The 25,860-nt window shown below is 39.5% G+C and overlaps 1 protein-coding gene across 1 annotated transcript in view; it reads right to left on the bottom strand.

Moving 5' to 3' along the window:
• The window catches only part of LOC310944836 (pyruvate carboxylase, mitochondrial-like), a 314,316-nt gene extending 288,820 nt beyond the window's left edge, over positions 1-25,496 (bottom strand). The window contains exons 1-7 of the mRNA XM_083910674.1: positions 25,174-25,496; positions 13,568-13,704; positions 8,843-8,936; positions 8,185-8,275; positions 5,675-5,840; positions 3,548-3,693; positions 273-390 (exon numbers count right to left, since the gene is read on the bottom strand). Of these exons, the coding sequence (XP_083766800.1) occupies positions 273-390; positions 3,548-3,693; positions 5,675-5,840; positions 8,185-8,275; positions 8,843-8,936; positions 13,568-13,704; positions 25,174-25,175 (754 nt within the window). The 5' untranslated portion in view covers positions 25,176-25,496. The remainder of the gene's footprint in view (positions 1-272; positions 391-3,547; positions 3,694-5,674; positions 5,841-8,184; positions 8,276-8,842; positions 8,937-13,567; positions 13,705-25,173) is intronic.
• Positions 25,497-25,860: the final 364 nt, after the last annotated feature.

The raw sequence follows: 25,860 nt of genomic DNA on the forward strand, positions 1-25,860 counted from the left end.
TCAAGACAAGATAAGGATTAAAAGTTATCAAAAGCCTCACAGTTTTGGCACTAGGGGGTGGAAAAGTTGGGGCCAATTCAGATGACTCTCCAAACTACATGAACCTACTATAACTGTGATAGAAGGTCTGATCACAAACAAACTTGATATGCAAGGGCCCTGGTGTATCTTGTTTCTTTAATGAACTTCAGTCGCTTCACATTAAATAAAAAAACACGGACTCTCGTAGTTAAAGGCAAACACGAAGGGCATCAAAGACGGAGCACGCTTACCCAGGATTTGCACTTCAATGTGTCTCGGCTTTTCGATGAACTTCTCGACAAACAGGGCTCCATTCCCGAAAGCTGCCAGGGCTTCAGAGTACGCCCGCTGGTAATTCTCCTCCAGTTCCTGACAAACAGACAAGAAAAATCCATCATGTCTGAGTTAGTGCTTCAATTCCAGAAGCAAAAGTGTTGCTGCGGCATCGAGTAATGAACTGAAATGAAATTTTGTATAACTTCCATTTCCTGTTAGTATTACCTCCCCCGTCACTCCCATGTGATGTCATGCAGTTGTGTTTTGGACTTTTTAATTCTCCTTTTGACAAGAATGTTTGCACATCTTGGAGAACAGGATTCTACACACTGGGATATTTGGGACAGGGACTATAAAGTCATGACCAAACACGATGACGGTCATGGCTCGAATCAGTGTTTCGTCAGTGTGACGTCTTGCCAATTTTCTCCTCTACTGGCGGAAAGACTGAGTCACCATCATGCCCTCTTGGAGCAATCGTCTCAGGAGGGGCTACGCAAGCCCATCCTCAGGTCAGTTTGGACACAAAACAAAACAGGTCTTTAGGACAGTATGGGGACTAGTTTGTTTTGTTTGTGGTTAACAGGAGCAAACTAAACTGGCTCAGTGCTGTTAAAATTTTGAATATTTTTACAAAGATCAACCAAAGACTTTTCAAAAACTCAGAAGTCCGGCATCATTTTTACTTAATATATATGATTAGATTTTCTGCAGATAAGAATGTATATAGTTCACCCTCCACCAGCTAACCCTCCCTATACTAAGATATTTATACATATCGCTATTTTTATTCTCGTCTTTGCTCAAAATGGAATCATCACTGTGTCATTTTCCGGTTGTATCTGTACTTGTCTACAGTCTGGCATGTGACAAATTTTGAATCTTATGTTTGTTATTTATTATGTACTTCGTTAGTTACAATATTTGTCTGTGTATTTGTGTATGCTTTGTAATTATGTCTGTTATATATGTGACCCGCCACGGACCAAGCGGGAACAAGTCGGCTGAGCGCAAAACGAGAAAAACAAGAAAACGTTGTTTTTTTTCAAAATTAGAGATTTCCGTTTTTTTCAAAATTACACAAGTTGAAGTTTTGAAGAAGCCACTACATGCTTCAAATCACAGTATTGTGGGTCTTAAAACCATAAACTTTGTGTTTGAATTAAGGTTGTTTTATCGCTGTGAATCGCTCCTAGTTTGGGTGTGGCGATCTCACATTCCAGAGCCTTTGTTGCTTTTTCAGCCAATCAGCTGATGATCACGGAGAATACACATGGTTAATTATATATAAACATATACGTACATACAGTATATACACATATATATACACACACACATATATTAACACAGTATTTCAGTGTGTTCATTGGGTTGTAAATCAGCAATTGCTAGAAACGGTGTAGCACATCAGTATCATGCGTCCTTTGAAATATGTTAAACAGCATTTTTCCCTATTAAAAAAACAAATAAATCTTGAATCTAGGAAACCTCTATTTGTACTCTTATCCACGTCCAATCAAGTCTTCCAGGTTCGGCTACTGGGGTTTTTAATGAGTGTGGCTCTGCTGTTCTGTTTCTCCTTGAGAAACAGGACATGTCAAATTTAAATTTAAAAAAAAATCTGACACTTTGCAGCTACCTTGCCTTTCAATAAACATACACGCTGTGTCCTACGGTGTGATCCAAGTAGTTAGACTCACTGTGTTAATTCAGAATACAAATGACATACAAGCTCGCCTTAATGGAATAAAAAGTCAATTTACGCCGTGTTGCTTGGGGTCCCAAAAGTGCAGAGAAACCTCTTTACAATTTCCTCACATCATATCAGCTGGAGCCGCACGGGCCCCCATGACTCTGAACTGAATAACTAGAAATGTCGACAACTAATTAATTAGACTGGAGTACAACTCAGAAAAGGTCATTCTTTCCAGGCTCGGTGAATAAAGTACAACGCAACACTGATATTTCTCGTGTGGATTAGGGCGAGTAAAGCATGAAACTATTGTTGCTCACCTTGAACCTTTGTGGTTCCAAGAGTGATATTGTACTACTAAGTGGTTTAGTGAGTGTTAAAGCTATAATACACCATTATATCGATATACTGTATATCACTATATAAATCAAATCAATATTTCTGTAAGGCTGGGGGTGGCTTATAAATAATCACAATATTTTTAGGCTACAGTCAGGTCCATAAATATTGCTTTAATTTGAGGGTATTTACACTTTCTATATGTTTTTAGTGAATGTGACATTTTACATAACTGAATATTAACTGAAGTTTCACTATAAACAAAAACAAGATTTTTTTAAAAGATGGAGGCTTATCACATGAGATATGAGCACATAAATTGTGATTTGAAAACAATTAATTGTTCAGCCTGATTTACCGCATTAGGTTGAGACTCTACATCCATTATACAGTGAGCAAACGGATGAGCTTCCCATGATAATGGAAACCTAATAAATACGTTTTTTGTTTTTTGTCTGTAGGCAGTGCTGTAACTGAACACAGATGAACATAAAAGAGGAACTGTACATGTATAAATTATACCACATCGTAAATTATGTACAATCATCTCCATTATGTATACATTAACCTATAACGGAGTCTGTTTTAAGGTTTGTAGTGCATTCATTGTTGCATTATGAGGCTGATGTGCATTTAACGATGGAGTGAAGAACAAGTCTAAACTCTAAATGGCAGCAGGACGTTTAGGCCGCTTTTAAAACTGTTATTCCTATACATAACATTTCAGAATCAAAACGAATATAGCAAGTATATACAACACACACTTGACTGAAAAAGCTAATGATAATGAAGCTAAAACAGTTCATAAAGGCGCTTAAAGACGTGTGGTCCAGATTTCCTGGTTTGTCTTGTTCCATCCATCTATTTTCTACCGCTTTATCCTCCACATGAGGGAGTTGTGCCAAACGCAGTTATCATTAGTAATCGGTCATTGTTTAACTGGAAAATTATTTACAGTTAAATAGTGACAAATTAAATTTCTTAAAGTAAAATAAGAAATTCTATAATAAAAAAATAATTGTGACAGGCAAGTTTTGCAAACAAAAAAAAAATGCACCATCGGGTGAAGTAATTAATGAAAATGTGTGGTGAGTGACATGGCCATCAAATTGGGTTTGTTTTCCTTTCCTGGAGAAATGTCAGGACAAGATTCATGTTTATTCAATTAAAAACTCTCTGACAGAAGTGATCATGTTCAGCAGCGGCTGATGGGCTCACCTCGTACTCTCGGACCACCCTCATGCCTCGACCGCCTCCTCCGTACGCTGCTTTGAAAATGATGGGGAAACCGTATGTTTCGGCAAACACCTGAGCCTCGCGCAGGCTGGCGATGGGGGAGTCTGTTCCTGGTACCACGGGAACACCTGGACAAGAGGGGGCAGCAGTGAGAAATGTGTTAAATCCTGTACACAAACAACTTGATAATAATTTAACTAAAAATGTTACTGTTTTTCAATACTGTATCAATTAAACAAACTATTTATTTATAATCAAGGAAAACAACACAACAGCCAATAATCATCTCAGCCAAGATATGGCTGGTATTAAGATAAAAACAAACGTGATATAACAGGTGCAGTAAAATAGAAGTAAAAATTTCAGTAAAGGGAGATTGAATGAAATAAAACGCTTCTTGGCAAAAATGATGTTTAAAAAAAAAAAAAAAAAAAAAACTTACATTATGGTAATATTCTTCAGTTATACCCATTGCAATCGTCTTTTTCAACCATATGCTTCCATGTTTATTCCCCCAAGTGTTTCATTACATTTGTTGTGTCAATTTAGATCATTAGATCTCAACATATTTCCATAAATTTAACAAGCGCCAGCCTCTCAAAAACTCATCACAAACGCACAAGTCTCTGACCTCGACTTACTCGTCGCCTCAAGATGGCCAACAGTGTGTGACCAGTATGAGGAGGTGGTGCCAGACTCCTTCAATCATCCAATCCAACACATGACACCAAACATGAGTCAATAGCAGAATAAGCTGTTTGGCATTGGCAGAGAAGATTTGGCAAGTTTTTCATGGGCACAACCCACACACTCAACTCTGCTGCTCAACCCACAAATGCATTTTCCTTACAAATGTGGCACCATTCAAAACGGAAATAAACCGGCTTTACAACAGTATAAAACGTATTGCCAAGAAGGATCGTTACAACAAAGAAATAATCGACCAAACACATATTTCCTTACTTTATGAGCTAAGTTTATACATAAAAGGCCTGGAAGCCAGAGGGTTCTGTGCAGAACCTTAGCAGTTCCTAATCTATTGGAGTCGCTCTCCCAGATGTCACATCTATCTATAAAGAAAGTTGTGTCTGTGACAAACATATCTCGCTGAACGTTCGTCAGATCACCCTAAGATTTTGGATATGGGTTGAGTATGGCCCGATGGTGTGCATCCTTGATTTTCAAATTTTTTGCAGGAATTTCTTTCGCTAATTTATCACGCTACACCAGGCAGGCAGCGGCTCATCAGCAGCAGCTGCGCCGTTCGGTGCAGGGAGGTGGACGTGAAGAGGCTGTCCTCACGGTGGGTGAGACATTTTCACACAGTTTACCGCAGAACATGGTGTTCTACTGAAACGACGAGGTGTCCATTCAGCAATACACAAGCACATATTTATTTTGCATTAGCATGCTACTACTTTGCAGCTAACTTGCATTGCACATGCATTACCATAACTGAAAAATCTTCTTCAGCTCCCATTATAGACTTACAGGTTTAGTTTTAATTATGCATTTGTTATATGGAGCAAAGAAACCAGAAAATATTCACATTTAAGAAGCTGAAAAATCAGATGGCTTCATTCTAGATGATTCATTTAGTAATGGATTAATCGTTTCAGCCCTACATGCCACCCAGCCCTACAGTAAAGAGAGAATTTAATGTTTCAACATCAACTACTTTTAAAGAGCAAGTAAAAGACTATTTAAAAATAATATATGTATATATGACATATAGATAGATAGCACGGAGCAAAGCCAGATTGCAAAATTTCATTCATTTTTCTTTATATTAAGTGATTAATAGAGTGTTTAATAAAGAGCAAGGTTATTATTTGCAAAATGTTCAATAAAAAAAATTGCATATTTGAATTAATTTCTTTGACTTTTGTGTGTATATATACATATAACATTCTTATAATTGTATTCATCCACTCCAGTCAAAATAAAATTAAAAGCTTGAATTAGAAAAACTGAAGCAAAGGGTTCATGGCTGAGAGATCCACTCATGGACCAAAAGCTAATATTTTCAGAAACTCTACTAGAATTAAAAACACCAAGTACAGTAAGAATATGAACTCTTTCTGAAATTCCCATCGCAGCCTTTCTTACCTGCTTTGATGGCCAGCATACGAGCCTCCACCTTGTCTCCCATCATGCGGACGGTTTCTGGGCTCGGGCCAACAAACATCACCCCTGCGTCGGCACAGGCCTGGGCAAAGTCGGAGCGCTCGGAGAGGAAACCATAGCCTGGGTGGATGGCGTCTACATTGTTGTCCTAACAAGTGAAAAGAGAGACAGATGAAGATAAACGTCCCTTTTATTCTATAAATATTTGCTGGAGGAGCCCAGAGGAAGACTTGGCTGGCTTTATTTTTTTGTATTGGACATAAATCACACACACAAAAGACACATGTATACTTGTGTCTTTTGACTGCTTGCCAATGGAAAGGTTTAATATGACACTTACAAAGACAAACTGTGAGCTAATGATATATTTGATACTCTTATGTATTCTTATCAGCATCTACTCAATAGAGATATGGCCAGTAGACAGACGAGCAGAATTTGAGGGTCAGAGGGAAGACACACACACACACACACACACACGTTTGCAGATGGATACAGTAACTGCCGAGCTTACCAGATAGAGCCATCCCTCTATCAGTGTGTGCCATCTGCTCTTGGATATAAGGCAGACTTGTTGTGGGGGGGGGGGGGGGGGTACTGGCAGGCCAGGAGGCATAGAGCCCCATCCCACACACACACACGTAAAAAAAATGCAGGAAGAAAAGCAGAACCAGCTTTATACAGATGTTAAGAAAACCCATGAATATTTGAAATCTTCCTACATATTAGCCAACGCTGTAAAACTACTAGGTTTCTTAGACAATAGCTCCACCTTGTGACAGGGTAAAAAATAACAGCAAAATATCAAAACAAGAACATTCTTGTCCATCATAAATTGCACGAAAGCCAAAAAGGTTCCAGTGGTCCAAAACACCTCATCTTTAAATTCGAAGAAACGCTTGTTTTCTTCTCTGAAGAAAGCTTGGAACGGCTTGAGTTTGGCTTCAATTATCGTCTCTGCAGAGATCATGAGAATTACAGCTGGGCTCACAACGGCAGAATTATGTTGCCAGTCCATTTTCATTTTTAATCAAAAATATTTCCTCTTAAATTAAATCCTATATAATCCATTGGATTACGTTACTAATTTGCCCGTTGGAGAGAAACAAACACACACAGACAAACATGTTTTTATCTCTCAGTGAGCACATAATTATCATTGATATAATGCATTCCCTACCCCTGTATCCTAACATTAACCACCACCATTAACCTTAACCCTTACCCTAACCAAATCCTAACCGTAAAAACTAAACCCAAGTCTTACTCCTGAAAAAGCCCTCTGAACGGGGTACTTGTATTATGAATAGACATCTCAAACGTTTGGTAGAGGACTGTATCTAAAATAGTGCAAGGTCTAATTTAAAAAAATATATATTGTTTGTAGTTATTGTGATCATAAGTAAATAAAAAATGCAAAGAAATAATTTTGCCTTCTTGGTGCGTACCTTAAAAGGTTAAAAGTTGTGGGGCCCAGAAAAAATGTCCCCACAAAGATAGGTTGTTGTATTTATGTCTTTGTGAGGTCCAAAGCATACAAGGACACTCTCTCTCTTACACACACACACACTCCTTGCTGGCATGTGAGGAGTCTGTCCTCCTAAACAGACAGATGGATTTTGAGAAATTAGTTGGACGGCAAAGGTTTGTCCAATTCAGCTGTCAGACCACATGCCCATTTAGAACAATAATGTTCAACTGTGAGAGATTGATGTGAAAAAAATTAGAATGAACAAATGGCAGCCCGTCCTGGAGGGACGGAGAGAGGAAGGCAACGAGGAGCAGTGATGGAAGTGACAGAGGGGAGAAAAGGAGAAGAGGAGAGATAGACAGCTTATACTGATAAAGGAAGGAAATAGTGGAAAGCATGAGAAACAGCGGGCTGTTTAAGAAGGATGCAAGTAATGATGGACAAAGGGGGGGAAAAAATGGGAAAAGGGGAAAAAGTGGGAAGGGATAAGGGAGGAATGCACTTTTCCTTTTCCTCCTTGCCAGTTAGTCTGTCACTTGTCCACTTAATTGCAAGCTGTTGAAAGCCATTAAAAGTAGCTACATGAATGACAGCACAAGGCTAGAAGAGCCAAGTTTTTCCTGCAGATTTAGGTTACTGCTCGAGCTGTATAATAATATATCATGTTATTAAATACACTAATGGGACCAAAGAAGAACTTTAAAACTGCCGGTATTAAGATTTTACTTAAAGAGGAACGCCGACTCCGCCCAATGACTGATTTTGAAAATCTTCAAAAAGTGAGCAGGGAGTTATCAGGGAGTGGGGAGGGGAAGGAGGGATGAGTGAGCGACAGCAAGCACAAATTGCAGCAGCGGCAGCTTGCTGCGGTCTTTCCAGTACCATATTGGACCAGACCGAACCGTACCACTCGATAGAAACACGGCTTAAGGGCAACAGTGTGCACAGAACTGACTTTGACATCGTTTGAATAACTTAACACAACCAGTAAACACAATTATATATTATTATTGCTCTTTACCTTGGCTACTTTGATAATGTCAGGAATATCCAGGTATGCAGCAACAGGTGTCAGGCCTTTCCCAATCAGGTAAGCCTCATCGGCTTTCTGCCTGTGAAGACAAATGCAAAGCGTTTGATATCGTGAATCGAGGGAAAGCCATGAAGTTTAACAGAAATGTGCAGTGGATTCTGAAGCACACAGCGTTTATGGCTTCGAGGCAGCACTTTCAAGCTTTGTAAATATTAGGCAGGCATATTTAGTTGAATAAAGAGCACCACTGTGATGATTAAAACTCACTATTTTAGATACATGTGGAACATTAGAATGGAAGAAAAGCAGATTAAGGTTATATAAAACGGGGGGAAAAGAAACCAGGTGGAATTAAAAAGCTGATAATGAGATGTCTTAGTCTGTTAAACACATTTTACATCATGATGTCAGAGGGAAGGCTCGTAGAGGAGCAGATAGGGATGTTTGTGTACATTAACTAAGCAGTGGGATTACTTGAACACTTGGAATGTCAATACAATTATATTTGCTCGCACTTATTACCAGCTGCAAAACAAAGAACTGGCCGTGCAGAGGAGGACACGAAAATGCTCCCTCGCTCTCTTTGAATGTAAGCAGTTTGTGGCCCATACCCAACAGCGGCAGCTGACCTATTTATTATTATTACCTGTGCATCTGTCCAATGTCTTGCTCACTGTACACGGCCACGGTTCGAATCCCCAGTTCAGTGCAGGCTCTGAACACACGGATGGCTATTTCACCTGAGAGACAAGAAAGTGACGAGTGAGCAACAGATGTACTTTATTACATTTACACCCTGTAGCACTGGCATTATTGTGCAACTAATGGTTGAAACAAATGTTTCATTTGTCATATACATAAAATTAAGGATGGCTTAATACTATCCTTGGACTGGGGGAGGAATCCGGAGAAAACGAAAACTCCACACAGAAAGGCCAACGAGCAACGTTTTTGCAGAGGCAACAGCACTATCCACAGCTCAGCATTTACTACTAATGCATTTACATAAGCAGCCATTTCAAACCCCATCAGTCAGTCAGACTTCATTTATATAGCACTTTTCATGCAAATATAAACTGTAGCACAAAGTGTTTTACATGATAAAATCCAACCCCCAACTTATATAAAACTGCTTTCTGAGAATTTTTTCTTCTTTGTTGATCTGTGCATAGCTACTTTGCTTGGTTTTACCTTGTTGTCGTCTTTCCTGGTCCAGCAACATACTTCATGAAATTAAGGACGACTTATGTTATGTATATACTATATTATGCAAAATCAACTTTTTATTAATTTTAATACTTATATTTGGGACTCTGGAGGCCCTATGAGTAGGCAAAGTGTGACTGTCAGGTTTTGACAGTCTGCTTTGTCCCCCCAAAAAAAGTGCAGGCAAGGGCAGTAGTATCCGGAAGAGCGGGAGTACACACTAGTGTTCTATTCTTGGCTGCACAGTACAGCACAGAGTTCTACACAAACAGAGGATTTACGTGTCCAGTGGATACATTTTGTATATGACGCCAATGTGCCTGCTACAGCCTGCAAATGATCACTTTTCCAAATGCTAACTGCTGTTAGCTGCCGGAGCCTCAGTGACGCTGACGTAGTTTCCTGTGTCTCACCTGCATTTAGAGAGACAGGCACTCAAAACTGAGCGTTCTGAACAGGGCTGTTTTGGCAGGGTGATTGAACTGCTGTGGTGCTTCATCCTTAAGGTGTTTTGACCAAAGCATGTCACAGACATGTTCATTAGGACAAATATACCAGGGTATACTTGGGTATACAAATCCAATTGGATGTTTTTTTCTTTTTCCGCTATCTGATTGAGTGATTTTGGCTGGTATGAGATGCCAAAAAGAGATCCATTTGGTGTCCATCAAATCAATAGACTCTGCACCAGGTCTGCATTTTTATTGTATTTTTTTATTTAGTCAAAGGATGTGGAGTGTAACATCTCAGTATGAGACAAGCAAAACACTGCCTGCCTTTTATGTTGCAGTCACAAGGGCCAAATATGTATTTTTCCAAGTAACACAATGCAGGGAAGGAAAACAATTCAGTTAGTGAAAAGTAGCAAGATGTGCTTGAAGAGGAGGACAGTGTTTATACATTCAGGAAGCATCAAAAAGCCAGAACGAGAAACAGGTACGACATCTACTGAATTCTGCAGAACAACTGAGGGACTGTAAAAAGGACACAAGGAGAAGACGGGTGTGGAAACTCAGTCAGATGAAATGTAATTGATTTTTGAAGTGAAATTGAAGTACTAAAACAAAAAGGGAGCCACAAGAGAAGCAAAAAAAGACAACAAGCAGTGAGGAAAGGGTAAAAGGGAGAGAGGTTGATGGAGTCCATAGCAATGTTTACATGTGTAAAATGTCTTCATTTCGGAAAGATTCGTTCAGATTCATTTACGTGGCCTCAAAATTAAATGATCCAATAATTGGATCATTTAATTTTGAGGCCAGGTAAATGAATCGCATGTGTATGGACACCACAACTATTGTGGTGTCCATACACATGCGTCAATCAGTCGGAATGGACAATTTTTATTTTACATCCATCCCAAACGGTATTTCCGTCACTATCCTACAAACCTCAGTGTCTTTTGCATTGGTATGGATTTTACGCAATAGTTCCTCTAGAGGGCAGTGCCGAGAGCCAAAATGCAGGCATCAGTTTTTGTGCTTGATCCAAAATGGACAAAAACGCAAGTGGATTTCATGGCAGTGGAATGTAAGACCACTGAATGTAATATTTCCTCGACTTTTGACAATTTGCTTCGCCAGATAGCTTCTCAAATGAAACATGCCGCGTTTCACTGGCTGCAGGGATAAGCCAGCAAGCTCTGTCAGCCAGTTTTAAATGCCTGTATAGACTCTTCTTGGTCATTTTTTCTGACTGACTGGACTATTGACTCTATAATGCCTCTACAATTCCCATTGGTATCTCTCTATTTTGTCCATCATCGTAAGCTCTGGAGGAAGTTTGGACAAAAGGCTCTTTCCATCTCCGTCTTTTGCCTTCGATAAATGGTGGGGGGGGGGGGGGGGTGGATCTACACAGAACGTCGCTTTTAAGACACCAAGTCTTAAAAGCCACAAAAGGCTAAAAAGGAGTGTATCAGACTGATATTGGACACAAAAGCATCACACACGAGGTGAACATGGTCTGGTGCACTCCAGTGTGAGGAATGCGATCTAATGTGGTGTGGAAACCTCATCACACTGATGTGAAGGATTGAGATTGGAAGTAAGCCCCGCTGTGTGACAGTGCGAGTATGTAGCAGACAACCCAATCTATTGGCAGTCAAATTAACAGATTAATAAATCTATGGGAGGCTAGACATGAATGTATGAATGCATATGCATGATGCAAATACATTATGTGCAGCAGGGGGCCAAGAGAGCACCACATGTCCAAAACACACACACAAATCAATCTGAAACTAGCCTATGCTGTCGGGGGCCCACAGCAAGGGGTATATCCGCGAACTTGTCCAATCCTCAACTTTCCAATATACCCAAAGTATACACACTCGCACCTGCCACTAACTGTTTTAATTAATTATTAATAAATTCAACAAAATAACTGTTAAATATTATGATATAATGCTGACTACACTTTATACATGTTGAAAGTATCCCTATAAACTCGATATTGAACACAGAATACCTGAATATACCTCATAAATTTCTCTCTAGTTTTCAATAAAACTAGTTAACCTATTATACCTTGTTAAATATTATGAATATTAAAATGCTAACCACACCTGCCATATCTTCAAAGTGTCCAAATGTCATGAAAAAGCATACACTATGTTTATTCAATTTCATGAAAAAGCATACAATATGTTCAAACTTTCCATTCAATGCATTACTAAAGAAATGGAGGCTTAACTATTTTTTATATGATAATTAAAAAATGTATATTATAATGTAATAAATATTATTAATAAGTGCTAAATAAACCCATGATATCCTCAATGTGTCCAAATGAGCTCAATAATAAAGAAAAAATGCCTTAACTATTTTTCCTGTGTTCACTAATAAGTTAACCAGTTAACTTATTATGTAACTATTACCAATCATAGCCAAAGTAATAATGATTGTACTTGTAGATAGTTGTTACATGAATCATTGTACAAAATTTGAAGGCAATATCTCCATCAGTCTGGAAGATAAAGCCGAAAATGTGTTTTTAGCATAATAAACTGCAAATTAATAATAAAGCTACATAGATATGGATAATTCTCAGGTGGTATGTGATGCCCATGCAACATTTGAAGCCAATACCTGCAATACTTTGGAAGATACAGGCAAAAAATATGTTTTTTATATCATTAATTAATTAATTAATTAATTAATTAATTAATTAATTAATTAATTAATAAATTAATAATAATAATGGTAGACAGCTCAAAATCCATAGGGATCATCTACAGGGGGTATGTGACCCATAAAAAAATAAAGAAAATTTAATCTCAAACGCCTTTCCAGTTATCGCGTTAACGGCTAAAATCTGTGGACGCGCGAGACCGATTCCATAATATCCGCGCGCGTTTCTCGCAGATATAATAATGAAAACAGGAGGAAAAAAACATATCCATATATAAATTAATACAATAGAATCTTGGTAAAGCAATTGGAGTTTGGGAAAAAATTAAAAAGCAGAACAGCTGGACAGCATATCAATAACAAGAGGGGCTACAGTGATTATACGTATTACCAGTGCATATTAGTGACGTTGACTCCACACGTAACATCCAGAGTACACCGGAAAAATCATAATCTATAATTATATTTTAATTTCACACTGCACTTACTGTGGTGTCAAGCAGCTTAGCTAGGAATACATGAATAGTTTTCTTTGTCTACATAATTGGAGGTTCCAATTTTCTTTTCATATATTACATTACATCATACTTGAGATTCTAGGGAAAGTTTAGACAGCCATACTTTTCTAATGTATATATTCAAAAATAAATGACTCTCCAACACTAGGTAGTGCACTAAATTTAAATTTAACATAAACTTGGAAGGCTGTGACAGCAATTCCACCTCGGTTTTCAAATTATGCAAAGAAATTCCCTGGCTTTGAGTTAAAGTAAACAAGCTCTATATAGTTAGTTCAGCCGCACATATACAATGTGTGCTTAATATTACAGTGTATCGAGGCAAAGTAAATGGCGGTCATTAAAAATTAAGAGTATATGTTCTTTTGCCCCAGGAAGAGCTTAAATGTCATAACTTTATTCTTGCATTATGCATGAAATGGCATTAAACTGTGTTTAATTTAACAGCATGATCTTAATTGTCTTCCACAGTGGTGGATTAGTAGTCTTAGATGGGATTGGGGGGGGTGGGGGTCTTACCTCTATTGGCCACCATGACCTTCTTGATTGGTCGATACTCGCTCTGAGGTGCGGAGTGGGAAAAGCGGGAGAGAGCACACGCGCGCCTCACAGCCAACAGGCTGAGGCCGCCTCGGACTACGGAGAACTTCAACATCCTAAAGAGAAAGAATGAAAAAGAAATGACCGTTAAGCAGAGACAATGTCACTGAAAATTGACCGAATAACAATCCGTGACAGGGATGGGGGACAACAATAAGTGACAATAGGTGACAGAGACGCACAATTCCCTTCCTCTTAGCCATGGACTGCTCACTTTTACTAGTGTAAAGGTGCTCGTATGTAAATTCTTTCTGTATTTAAAGACACACAGACATTAATAATACATTTGTTTTATTTGACAAACACTATCGTTACTAAGTTTGTCCTTAACTGCCGACCAGGAAGCTGTGAATGTGGATGCAAACTTCAGCATCGTTATACAGACTCCAACGCTAATTAACTAAAATATCTTGTTTGTTTTACAGGATTTTATTGTGAAGTGTAAGTGTTCTCTGGAGTGGAATGACGAAACGTTTATCAGAAAGTTGGAGATGTAATGTTGGAATAACGTCCACTGTGGCCGTTTCCATACTCGTGAAAAGCACCTGAGGGTATCGTAATGATCGGATATAGTCGGTCTGTCTGGTTCTGTGATTTTTTTTTTGTTTGGCTCAATCTCTGTTGATTTAAAGCACTTATTGAACTGTGAAAAGCTTGAAACCAGCACTGGAGTCTTTCATTTTTCAGGGGCTTTTTCAGCTAACATGGTGCTGTGAGCAAACTGAGTCACAAGATTTTAGGAGATGCATTAGTGTCTCCCCTGGTCATTGTATTCATATTCCCACTTTGATGTCAATCAACAAACCAGAAGACTACTGTATGTCCACTTCTTATAAATGAACTTTGGTCTTATGTGTCACCAAATCGAAGATTTATAATCGATTTGTCTTGGCTGCTCACTCTAGGGGTCACCACAGTGGACGATCCGCATATTTGATTTGGCAGAGATTGTTATGCCAGGTAAACCTTCCTGATCCCATTTATCCAGAATTCACATGATGTGTTCCCCCCGTGTATGGGGTAAATTGTGGAAGATCAACAATGACCAATGGCGATTTGACACGAACCGGCAACCCTTCGGTCAAGCCAAGTTCTCTTTCCACTTGGCTATGGGCTGCCCCACGTCACCGAATCTAAGATATTACATATAAATGATATTGTTCAGCAATAGCCATCAGATGTGGCTCAACACCAGAGGTGTCAAACTAGCAGCCAAGTGGGCAACTTGTGGCCCCCACAATCAATTTCATGCAGCCCTCCACTTCATATCAAGTTAGAATTATTGCAGTGTTTTTTTATTGTAAGCTATTTATTCTTCTATATGAAGCAAACACTTCTTTTGAAATTCTAATAAAATGTTTAACAAATTAATTTAACAATTAATTGTGTTATATGGTGATTACGTTTTAAGCTATTGACTACTACTTTTCCCAAAAACTTTGACTTTTCCACAGCAGCACCCCCCCCCCCCCCCCCCAGGGTCATTCGAGTTCGACACCCCTGATCTACACCACCAGATTAAACAAAGCACAAATGTCTGTCCTATAAAGCTCACTTTTTCTTTCGATCCCTCTGTACTTAGAATTTGCTCAAATCAGATTAAACGGGTGTTTACAGGACAACAATGCTTTAAAATAGGTACGAGCCACGTTGAGAGAGAGACTGGATCCAATAAAGCGTCAGGACTGATTAGGCTGTCACCATGGGTTGGAGTGCTTTTAAACAACGAATAGAAGAAATCCTTGACTGTTTCCACACTGTGAAAGAAAATGTCATTATGTATAAATGATTCAAGGCCTGCGTGTACGTGTGTGTGTGTGTCCCTGGCTTGTGTTGCTCAGTTTTGTTTGAGAGTAAAACTGGCTTCCATCGGGCCTTTGTTGGTTTACAGGATGGCATAGAGGATACAGCCTTCATTGGCATCTAGAGAACAATAGACTTTTAGTACTGGAAAAATACTAACATAAAGGGTCACGGCCAGATTTAACAAACACACATGTGAGCTTTATATTGGATAAAATAAAATGAAATGGTTGTGTTAATGATTTTAAAACATTAAATATATATAGCTCATACCTGTTCCAAGTAGTTTCAAAAGGACAGCTGAGGCTAGAGAACCAATCAGCTACTGTGGTTTACTGCCAGCACTGAATCAGCTGCAGGTGTGTCTAATTTAACTTCGTTTCCCAGTGTAAAGGCATTGGTTTTTACAGCCCAAATAAATGCATGCAATACACAATACAAACTAGAAATAAACGAAACAAACAATCACAATCAGTCCCACTCTAATTCTATTTGGACTGAAGGACGACTGCTGATATTTATCGTCCAAATGCAAAGCAATACAGACAGCAACAATGGAGACACGCATACAGCCACACTATAGCTATTAAGGCTGCAACGATTATTTGCTTGATCGCTCGCTCACTTAGTCAGTTTTTGAAGGGTTGTTTAATAAGTAAAACAAGCTTTCTGATTGTTCAGCTTCTTAATGTGGTTATTTACTGGTTTGCTCACTGGTTTGCTCAACATTTTGTGATATTTTATGGACCAAACAAATGAATCAAGAATATATCGACCGATTAATCTAATAGCTATATGGGTTATCTTACACCAAGTGCCCACACTTGGTGTAAGAAATGCAAAACAAAATCAAATTAACAGGGAACTTTTTCACTGAACACGCACACCCACCCACACACACTACTTCACAATCGCATTACTCTGATGGCTGCATTAGTAATCAATGAGCACAGACAAACCTACCCCACAAACAAAGTTACCTGAACATTAACACAAATTAAATTACAAATAACCAACAAATACCTCTGGAAACTGTCAGCTGGACTGATGGGAGCTGTGTGATAGTGAGCCTAATACTAACGAGGTACACGCTTCTGGTGTGACTACTTCCTTCACCCATGGATGATTTTATAATCCAGCCATGCCTTCACCTGACTGACAGTGCTCTGCTGCCACACTGTGTTCAAACAGCAGCAGTGCAGCCAACAACAATCTTTGAATTTTAGAATTAGAACATGTCTATTGACACTTCTATGCTAAAATACTAATAAAAAGCTCATATCCTAAACTTTAATACTCCTATTTTTCCGGATACAACCATTAAATCCTTGAATAACCATGCCCTCTCAAATAAGAACCATGTTTAATGTGGGAGTCAGCAGCTGCTACAGTGATAAATGCAATACTTACAGGTAGTGTAGGGCTAGAGTACCAACAACCACTAGAGTAAAACTACCAAGGTCAAATCTTCTACATTTATGTTCTTTTGTGAATACTTTTTCCACGTCCTATGGCCCAAACCATCGTCTTTTTGTAACGTGGTAGCAATCTCCAATCTTCCATGAATTTAAGGCCATTAATGTGTGCTGACGTCATAACCCTAACCCATACGACTTTAGCAGGGTTGTTGCAAAGTTTATTTTACTGTTTTGTTGCGTGGTGCCTTTCTATCAGTAAGTAACACAGAACACATGCTACAAACACACAAACTGAAGGACAGTAGGCATGGCGTAAGTAAAGCACGTTGGCGATGGCCTAACCCTAACCCTAACTATGCTGCCTAGCAACAGTAGTAAACACCAAATTTCACAAAGCGATCAGTCTTTTTTTTCACGTCCTACGGCAAAAACCATTGTCTTTTTGAAGAGTTGGCGCAGGCGCCGCAGCCAACAAAGTTACAAAAATCTGGAGGTGTGCTAGGTGCCCTAGCGCCGCAACACCTTTTGGAGCACCCAGTCCAACACAGGATATGATTTCATTTTTGTCGGACGCCCAGCACAACGTGGCGACCATAAACCTAGCTTAACAGTTTCCCATTTTAAACATTCGGCTAATTACCGTCAACAAAATCCCCAAAAATACAGAGATATTGTTCTTTTGCCATTATCTCCCACCCCTACTATCAAGTGGGTTGGTACTCATGGATTCCAATATAGATCATATTAGATTAGATTTGACTTTATTGATCCCAATTCACTAGCTATAGCTGCAGGGTTGGGAACAGACAGTACTACACAAGGATATAACATAACAAATATGATAATAATTACTATGAACAATGGAACAGGGATGAACAGGTGTGTAAACACTAAACAACCCGTCTGTAGGTCTCCCGCATTCATGCTCAATTTAGAATTCATCAAAACATGACTATCAGTTGATCAAATTCCAGTGAGTTTATAAAGTCATGCATTTATTACTCGTCAAACTTGTCAGAATATCTAAATGCAAGAGGTGAATATGTGGACTGTGGAAAGAATGCAGACAGACAGACAGACTACAGAGAGACCCAATCATCCAGATAAGAAGAGCAAATATGGCCAAAGGTACTGTTTGTTTGTTTGTTTTTTAACAGCTTGTTTATTCTGAACAAATGTCGTTAATGACGAATGTTACAGAATCACAGATCGTCTCGATAAATGGTCACATAAATTAAGACTTAACTATGAAGGATTTAAACTAAAACCAGTGAATGGATATTTGCAGATGACGAACACCTTGAGATTAGTAGTAGTTTAAGGCAAGGATGAAACTGAATACTCTATCCACACAAAGGCAACAGTGTCACAGCATGAAACAGATACAGCAGCTGAAGGCCTGAATACAACAGCAGTGTGCAGAGAGAGAGAGAGAGAGAGAGAGAGAGAGAGAGAGAGAGAGAGAGAGAGAGAGAGAGAGAGAGAGAGAGAGAGAGAGAGAGAGAGAGAAATGTACCTTACAGCGAACCATTCAGAATTACAACTTCCTGCCAAAGAAGTACTTTAAAGTACAGTTTAAACTTAAATATAAAGTATAAGCAATGTGGCTAACGACAGTCTAAGTTGAAGCATAACTAACCCTTTCTTCTGCAGCTAACTCCATCCAATGTCTGATTTTGAAAAATGCTCAGAAGTGGGCTGAGACCCGAGAGAGGGGAGCAGTGGTGCGATGTGTTCACATGGTAAAGGGAGAAATTTTACTTTATAAGAGTTTATATTTGGGTTCCCACACCTTGGTTGACACCAAATTCAAGGAGTTCAAGTACTTTCAAGGACGTTCCAGGACTATTACCAATTTAATAAATTTCAATCCTTATCTTGTCCAGAGTGACCTCATCAAACTTGAAGTTGATGGCAATAAAATGGCTGTTTCATCCAAAATGACCCTGTTGGGTCTAGGTGATGGGTCCAAGTAACAAGCATATATTTTGGCATTCTCATCTCTGTTTTTGATCATTTAATCTTCCTAAATGTCTCTTTCTGACATCATGATTCAACAGGTTGGTGATGCATTTCTCTTCCCTGTTCCTTCCATGACTTCCCCTCTCTTTGTACTCTTTTAGCTTTAGCTATAAAAGCTGCCACAACTAGTTTTTCCTCCTGGTTTCCTGAGTCACAATGCTTAAACGGGATAAGGCAAACTCAAGGATACAAGGATAAGTTGTGGTATGAGAGGAATGTCAAAAGGTGGAGACACTGAAGTTGTGTTACAAGATAATTATAGTTTTGGCATTTTGATGTTGTACATCAACTGGCGTTTGGGAGATTTTGTGCTCAAAACCTTGTTAATAACTTTTTTTTAATGGTTTCATTGAGATGCTCTCTCTGTACTATGAGTGAATAGTACAATTTTAGCCTGGTAGAGATGGGAGTGGATCGATTGCCTGAGTAAGCTTTGAATACTTTTCTGTGTTGTAAAACCTCATCTTATTTCAGTTAATTCAGTCGGCATCAGTGCAGCTGTTTTTCTAAGTCTGAACACAGAGACCTTCTTGTAGCAACAGCCATTTCCAAAAGCCAGTCTCATCTGGCAATGTTTCACGTTCCCAAACTTTAACTTTCAATTTAAATGTCCCTAGTGAAATTGGACCTTTGACTTTAATAAAGCTCAAGAAAAAAACGATATCATTCTTGTTTCTAGTATAAATACTGTACAAAAACAAGTCCTTTTGGACAGCAATAAGTTTCACATGATGATACCACGTGATACTCAAATTACTGATTTTATCAAAGACTTATGTCACTGTGATCACTGGGAAGACTACATATGCTGCCTCTGTTTGACACACATGAAACTTGTCCAGACAGAAACAGGACTTTTCCAAAGTTATCTTTTTCTTTGCCATTTTTAATACATTCCCCATCCACACGAAATGCCCCAAAAATCCTCTAGTGCATTTGCCAGGCCTGTATGCTGCCACACCAGAGCAGAGAAGAAGACATTAAGCATGAATGGAAAATAAAAGTGATTACATATAAATACACCAAACAATATCAAAAGATAAGAGGAGGAAGTCGGCAAGAGAGATGTGGGATTATGACAGAATTTTCCAAAATGAAGCCTTTTTGGGATTTTGCCATTCTGGAACCCATTTTCAAAAAATGTTGTTTCATTGTTCTCAAGCACTCTATCATTAGAATCAGTTGATTAAAAAGATATGTTCCTGCTATACTTCCTGCATGACCGGAGCACAGACTCCATCTGACGGTGCTTTCACCCCTACAGCATTTGGTGCGCACCAAACGTTTTTTGGTCCCTTGGTTTGGTTTGTTTGCGTAGGTGTGAATGTACTTAGTGTCTCAGTACTTTGGTGTGCACCAAATCAACCGGTCCAAGACCTTCCTGAAGGGGTGGTCTTGGACCACTTTATCTGCCCTACTTTGGTACGGTTTCTCTGGTGTGAAAGCAACCAAACCAAATGGGACGAAACGGTTTAGTTAAATGCATTATGGGTATGCAGTTTTGTGCCGTCCTCTGCCCAGCGTCAATCTCCACTGGGCGCGTTACGGCAGCGCTGCCATGAGCGCTGCCTTGTGAGCTAGCGCCGGTGACCGTGGCGCTTAAGTTCCGCGGTGGTGACGCGCCCAGTGGAAATCGGGGGTTAGTCTGGTTCCAGTGCTGATGGTCTTCACGGTCTATTTTGGTTCGAACTATAGGTGTGAAAGCGCCCTCACACTGAACTGAAATACGAGTGAACGGGTTACTATTTGGCTCACAAATGTGTAGATTTTCATGATTTTTAAGTATTTTTACTGATCTACAGTTCGGCATTGTTCATTGCTCATGACTCTCTGCCAATCAGTGACCGGCAGTCTGTTGACCTCACATATTAGTATCGGCTCAGCTTGCTTGGAAACACACCAGAGCAGGTACCAAAAGAATTACCAGGTATCAGGTACTATCGCTAATGGAAAAGCAAAAAAACAATGTGTAGCGTTGAGTCAAGTTGAGCAGAGTAGTAATAGAACAGTATAGCGGAAAAGCGGTGCTAGAGTCTTTTCCGTGTGGCTAAGGCTAGTGTGTAGAAAACTGGCTGAAAATGTACAGAAGTAACATTTATGCCCAAGATTCAATGGAGACTAAAAACCTGCAGCAGACTGCTGGCAGGCCCTAGAACTCACAGGTCACTTAAGGGACAACATAGTGGGACAAAGTTCATCATAAGTCCCTATATGTTGGTATGTAAGGAATAATTAACAAAGTGTGAGGACAAATTGTCTCAATAGCCAACATCGGACTGAATTATGTCATACATGATTTGCCAAAAGCACAAATCAATCAATGACATGACAGAAGACATGCATGACTGAAAATAACAAATTTCTTATAAATCTTCAACAACAAAAAAACACCACAGGTAATTTCTGGCTAGGTCATTAATTAACTTGTTGAAGTTCAAAGTTCAGCTCTGTTTTGACGTACTCAGAGACACAGAGACACACATACCTTGCATCAACTTTGCCCTAATTGATTCATCACAGGGTGCATGTTACTAGCACACTATGTCAGTTATTGTTGTGTGTGGCACAACAATAAAAACGTGCAAAGCCTGAGAAGACTTCAGCCACCTACTCAATCTGTCTATCGAATAATGAAAAGATTAATCGATTGATGAAAACAATCCTCCGCTGCAGCCCTAAATTGAAAGCTACAGAGAGAAAGTGGGGGATATTCAGCTGCAACATGCATCTTCACCAATAAATGTTGCTATTTTTTTACACACTACACCTTTAACTTTTCATATAAAAATTATTCAAATCACGATGAGTAAACAAGGTTTTTCTTATATTTTCTCATTGGAAGAGAAATATTGTTGGCCTAATGAGTCCCTACAACACTGCAGAATTTCACCATCATGCGGTTTGATCACAGATTGTATCTTACTCAAATAACTGCAGTGTCATTCTCTTTGGATATTGCACTTGGTCATTTTGTGTTTTATGATTAATGTTGTGATTAATTGTGCAGATCCTACCAGGTTGATGACTGCAGGTAGTGCTGGCCTAAAGGCTCAGAATATAGAGCTTGAAAGGGGAACATTGGTTTGAACATACTTTCATATTTGTGTATTTACTTTTTTTTTATTTATTTATTTTTATTTACTACTTTTGTATTGTGCTGTTTTTGTTGGTGTCTCTTCGCTTGTGCATCTCGCTGTAAGCTAGGTTTCCCACTGGGGCGGCGATAATAAATGAGTGAACAATGAACAATGAATTCTAAAGCAGTCTGGGAAAATTGTCCAAATACAAATGAACAAAAAAAACTACAGCAGCCTTTTAGAAGGGTAGAGGAGATCATTCAATACTAATCCTGAATTTAAATGCGCCCAAACTAATGCTTATGTTCTTACAGCAGCATTAATGAACCTGGAAGCTTGGAATAAGTGGTGAACTGATAGGATAGTAGAGAGCTTGACTTTCACTTTCACACAGGGCTTTTTTTTTTTTTTTACCAGCTGTGTCAACAAGGTACCCCAGCCACCCACTGCTATAAGCTGCCCTTTTAGATATGTTAAGAAAATACAAAATAACAAGCATATTTTTAAACTGCATGTTGCTTTCTGAAACCGGTTTTCTGCAGTAGAGAACTACAGTACAGTGGCCTTCAGGTAATGTCAAAATGTAAAAGGCAAACAAATTAAACTCCATGAACTTGTAGATATGCAGGGTTCCTTTGGCGCTAACAAAACAAAATCATTCTCCAGCTGATTAAAAACGAATGAAAAAATAATTATGTTTTAACTTACTATTGTAAAATTGTGAAGACCCATGATTTTGAAAAAGATGCCAAGAAGTGGACTGAGACCTTAGTGTGCCAGAGAGCGGAGCAGTAAAGGGTTAGGTCAAAATCACTCGCTTGAACATCGGATAGATAAAAAATTTAAATCCGATACAATTAAAATAATTCTAAATATTGTATGCTTCACTATGTACAGACTGTAAAAATGTAAATAAAAACAAAATAAAACTAGCCTTTACAGCAGCTTCACTTTGTGATGTGGCTTTTCTGAACATAGTCTGTGGTGAAACCAAACTTCTTTTCATCTCTTCTACTTTCTGGCATCTTTGAGTAATGTCCAGGTCCTTGTACTTGTCGAGATGTTTTGTATCATAGTGGCGTCTAATGTTGTACTCCTTGGTTATAGCCTCGTTGGCTCCACATACAAGACAAACAGGTCTGTCTTTTTCATATGTAAACAGATATTCAGCCTCTCACATGTCCAGAAAGTTCCCGTTTTCTGCCTTTCTTTTCGTCATTTTTGGGAGGGGTGGCACGGTGCCAGTAGTAGCATAGGGGCGCTATGACTGCTGTCAACAGAGCCATAGTCCGCACACTCGCAGTCTGCGCTGTATATAGGCGGGCCAGCCCTAGTAATCATTTGGTATTGCTTCGCGGGCCAAATACAATTACCCTTGTTTTAAAAGGTTTAAAATTACTGTATCGGACTGTGTCTATAGATACTAGAGTTTGAGATATCAGTATCGGGCACAGGGAAGTGTTATCCTGCGGACAATTGTTCTGCGTGTATTACTGAGTCAAATTTCGCTTTGAGGATAAACACACTGTACCAATGAAAGATTCCGAGTCCAACATATGTGATATTCACACACTGGTTCAAAGGTCAAAGAGTAGAGAATCAATTTTCTCACAGAAATCAGGTCATCACAGGTCATCACAAATGGCTGCTACAAATGTGTTGTGCAAAAGCTTCATAGCTTAAAAAGTCTAGAAGGAGTGTATTTGACTGATATCGCTATCAGCAGATACTCGAGTTTGTGATATCTGAATTGGGATCAGGATCAGACAAGAAGAAGCACTATCATGCCATCCCCAACTAATGGCACTTTTCCACTATACAGTTCTTCCACAACTTGGCTTGGCTCGTTTTTGTTTTTCCATTAGGGATAGTAGCAATGGGGAGGTTTCCAAGCGAGCTGGGCCGATAATAAAAATGTGGCGTCAACAGACTGCTGGAGACTGATTCATCAGAGAGGGTCGTCACTGGAAGAGTCATGAGTGCGACATCCGACACAAGAATCAAAGCGAACAATGCCAAACAGCAGATCAGTTGAAAAGACTTAAAAATCCTGAAAACATGCTTTAATCGGCACTGCCGAAAGCCAGCAATTGTATGCCGAATCAGTGACTGTGTCAGACAGAGTCTGTGCTCCAGTAATGCTGGTGGTAGGTCTGATTAACAAATCGTTGTAATTAACTGATTCTAATGAGTCAGTTCACTGAAAAGAACTGCTTGATGTCACTGTGGGTTTTGTGCAGCCGTGATACGACGGCCCTGCCCACGTTGAGGAGGTACTACGGTAATGGAAAACGATGTGCCTGAGTAACCAAGCAGAATAGAGCTCTGTACCTGTACCTGTACCTGTACCTGTACCTGTAACTGTATCATGGAAAAGCACCACAATAGAACATTTCTACCTAAACAAACTGAACCAATGAAATATTCACACACTGACTTACAGGTCAAATGGCTAGCACACATGTTAACAGCTTCATAGTTTAAAGGGTCTCAAATCTCAAGTTTGTGATACCAGTATCGGACAAGAACAAAAGCAGTACAGTGCCATCCCTAACTGATCGAACAACTGGGGGTGTATTACTGATTGAGGCAGAGTCAGATTTTGCTTTGAGGATAAACAAACTGTACCAATGAAGGATTCTGACTCTGACACATGAGATATTCATGCACTGCTTCACAGGTCAACGAGCAGAAACCAGATCACGGGAGAATCCGTTTTCTTTTTCAGAGAAATCAGGTCATCACAAGCTTCTTTGATGTACTGTACTGTTAATAAGAAAAGGCTGGTTACACAATCTACAAGTTTCAGCATGTGCACATGCTGATGCTTATTTGTTGTTTTCACAGTGCAAAAAGAGAGACCTAATCTAGTCTACTCATTAAAGCCTGCTAAAGCAGCCCAGGAGAAGAGAGTGTGGGTGTGAATCCAAAAGAAAAGTCAGCCAAAAGTAGCAAGTTTTGCAAGAACTCAATATCAAAAGTACGAAAGTACAGTAAATAAACCAGTGTTTACTAGTCTATCAAGTTTTCCATGTACATTTCGGTTAGTGGTACATGTCCTTGTCTAGGAACTGTGCAGCTACAGCTGGAAGCAGCACACTTATAACAGATGTACGCTTTCACACATACAGGCAGGAAAAGGGGGGCAAATGTTTCGATGTTCGTTCATTGCACAAACACACACATGTTGTCTGTCGGTACTCACATGCTCGTGCCGTGTCGGTGTCAGTAAAGCGACGAGACTCCTCGCTGTCAAGTAACCGGACACCGAGTGTTAACAGTCGACTCCGGCACACTCTGTTTATGTGCGTTTTACGTTTTGCTACTTTTGCTAACACCAAACACACACACACACACACGCACACACTTAGACACGCTTGAGGAAGAGAGGTGTGTTCATTAATGTACACACGCACACTGATTCACCTCATGCACACACACACACACACACACACTCCTCTCTCTCATACACACATACACACACACACACACGAGGAGTCAGTCCGGGACGGTCAAGCAGGAGCACACGTCGACAGACAGAGACACACACAGACGCTGTCACTCTCTCTCTCGCTCAGTCCCTCATGTGTAATAAATGTGCTACTACTCTGGAGCTAGTTGCTAACTGTCTAACTGTGGCTAACGTAGCTAGCAGTTGGCACCGTCCGTCCCCGTCTAGCGGATACAAGAGTCTGCTACTGCGCTTGCTTCCTACTCCCTGTTAATCTCTCTCTCTCTCTCTCTCTCTCTCTCCATAATCTCCCACCCATCCCTCTGTGTGGCGTGACGTAATCAGGCATACGCCCCCACCCCAACCTCTGCTCTCAGCCAATCACAGAAGAGGCCATGACAAGGCGCGGAAGCAAAGAGCTCCAACCCGCATTGTGTACAA

Source organism: Microchirus variegatus (genome assembly GCF_963457635.1).
Source record: "Microchirus variegatus genome assembly, chromosome: 2".
Taxonomy (NCBI): Eukaryota; Metazoa; Chordata; class Actinopteri; order Pleuronectiformes; family Soleidae; genus Microchirus; species Microchirus variegatus.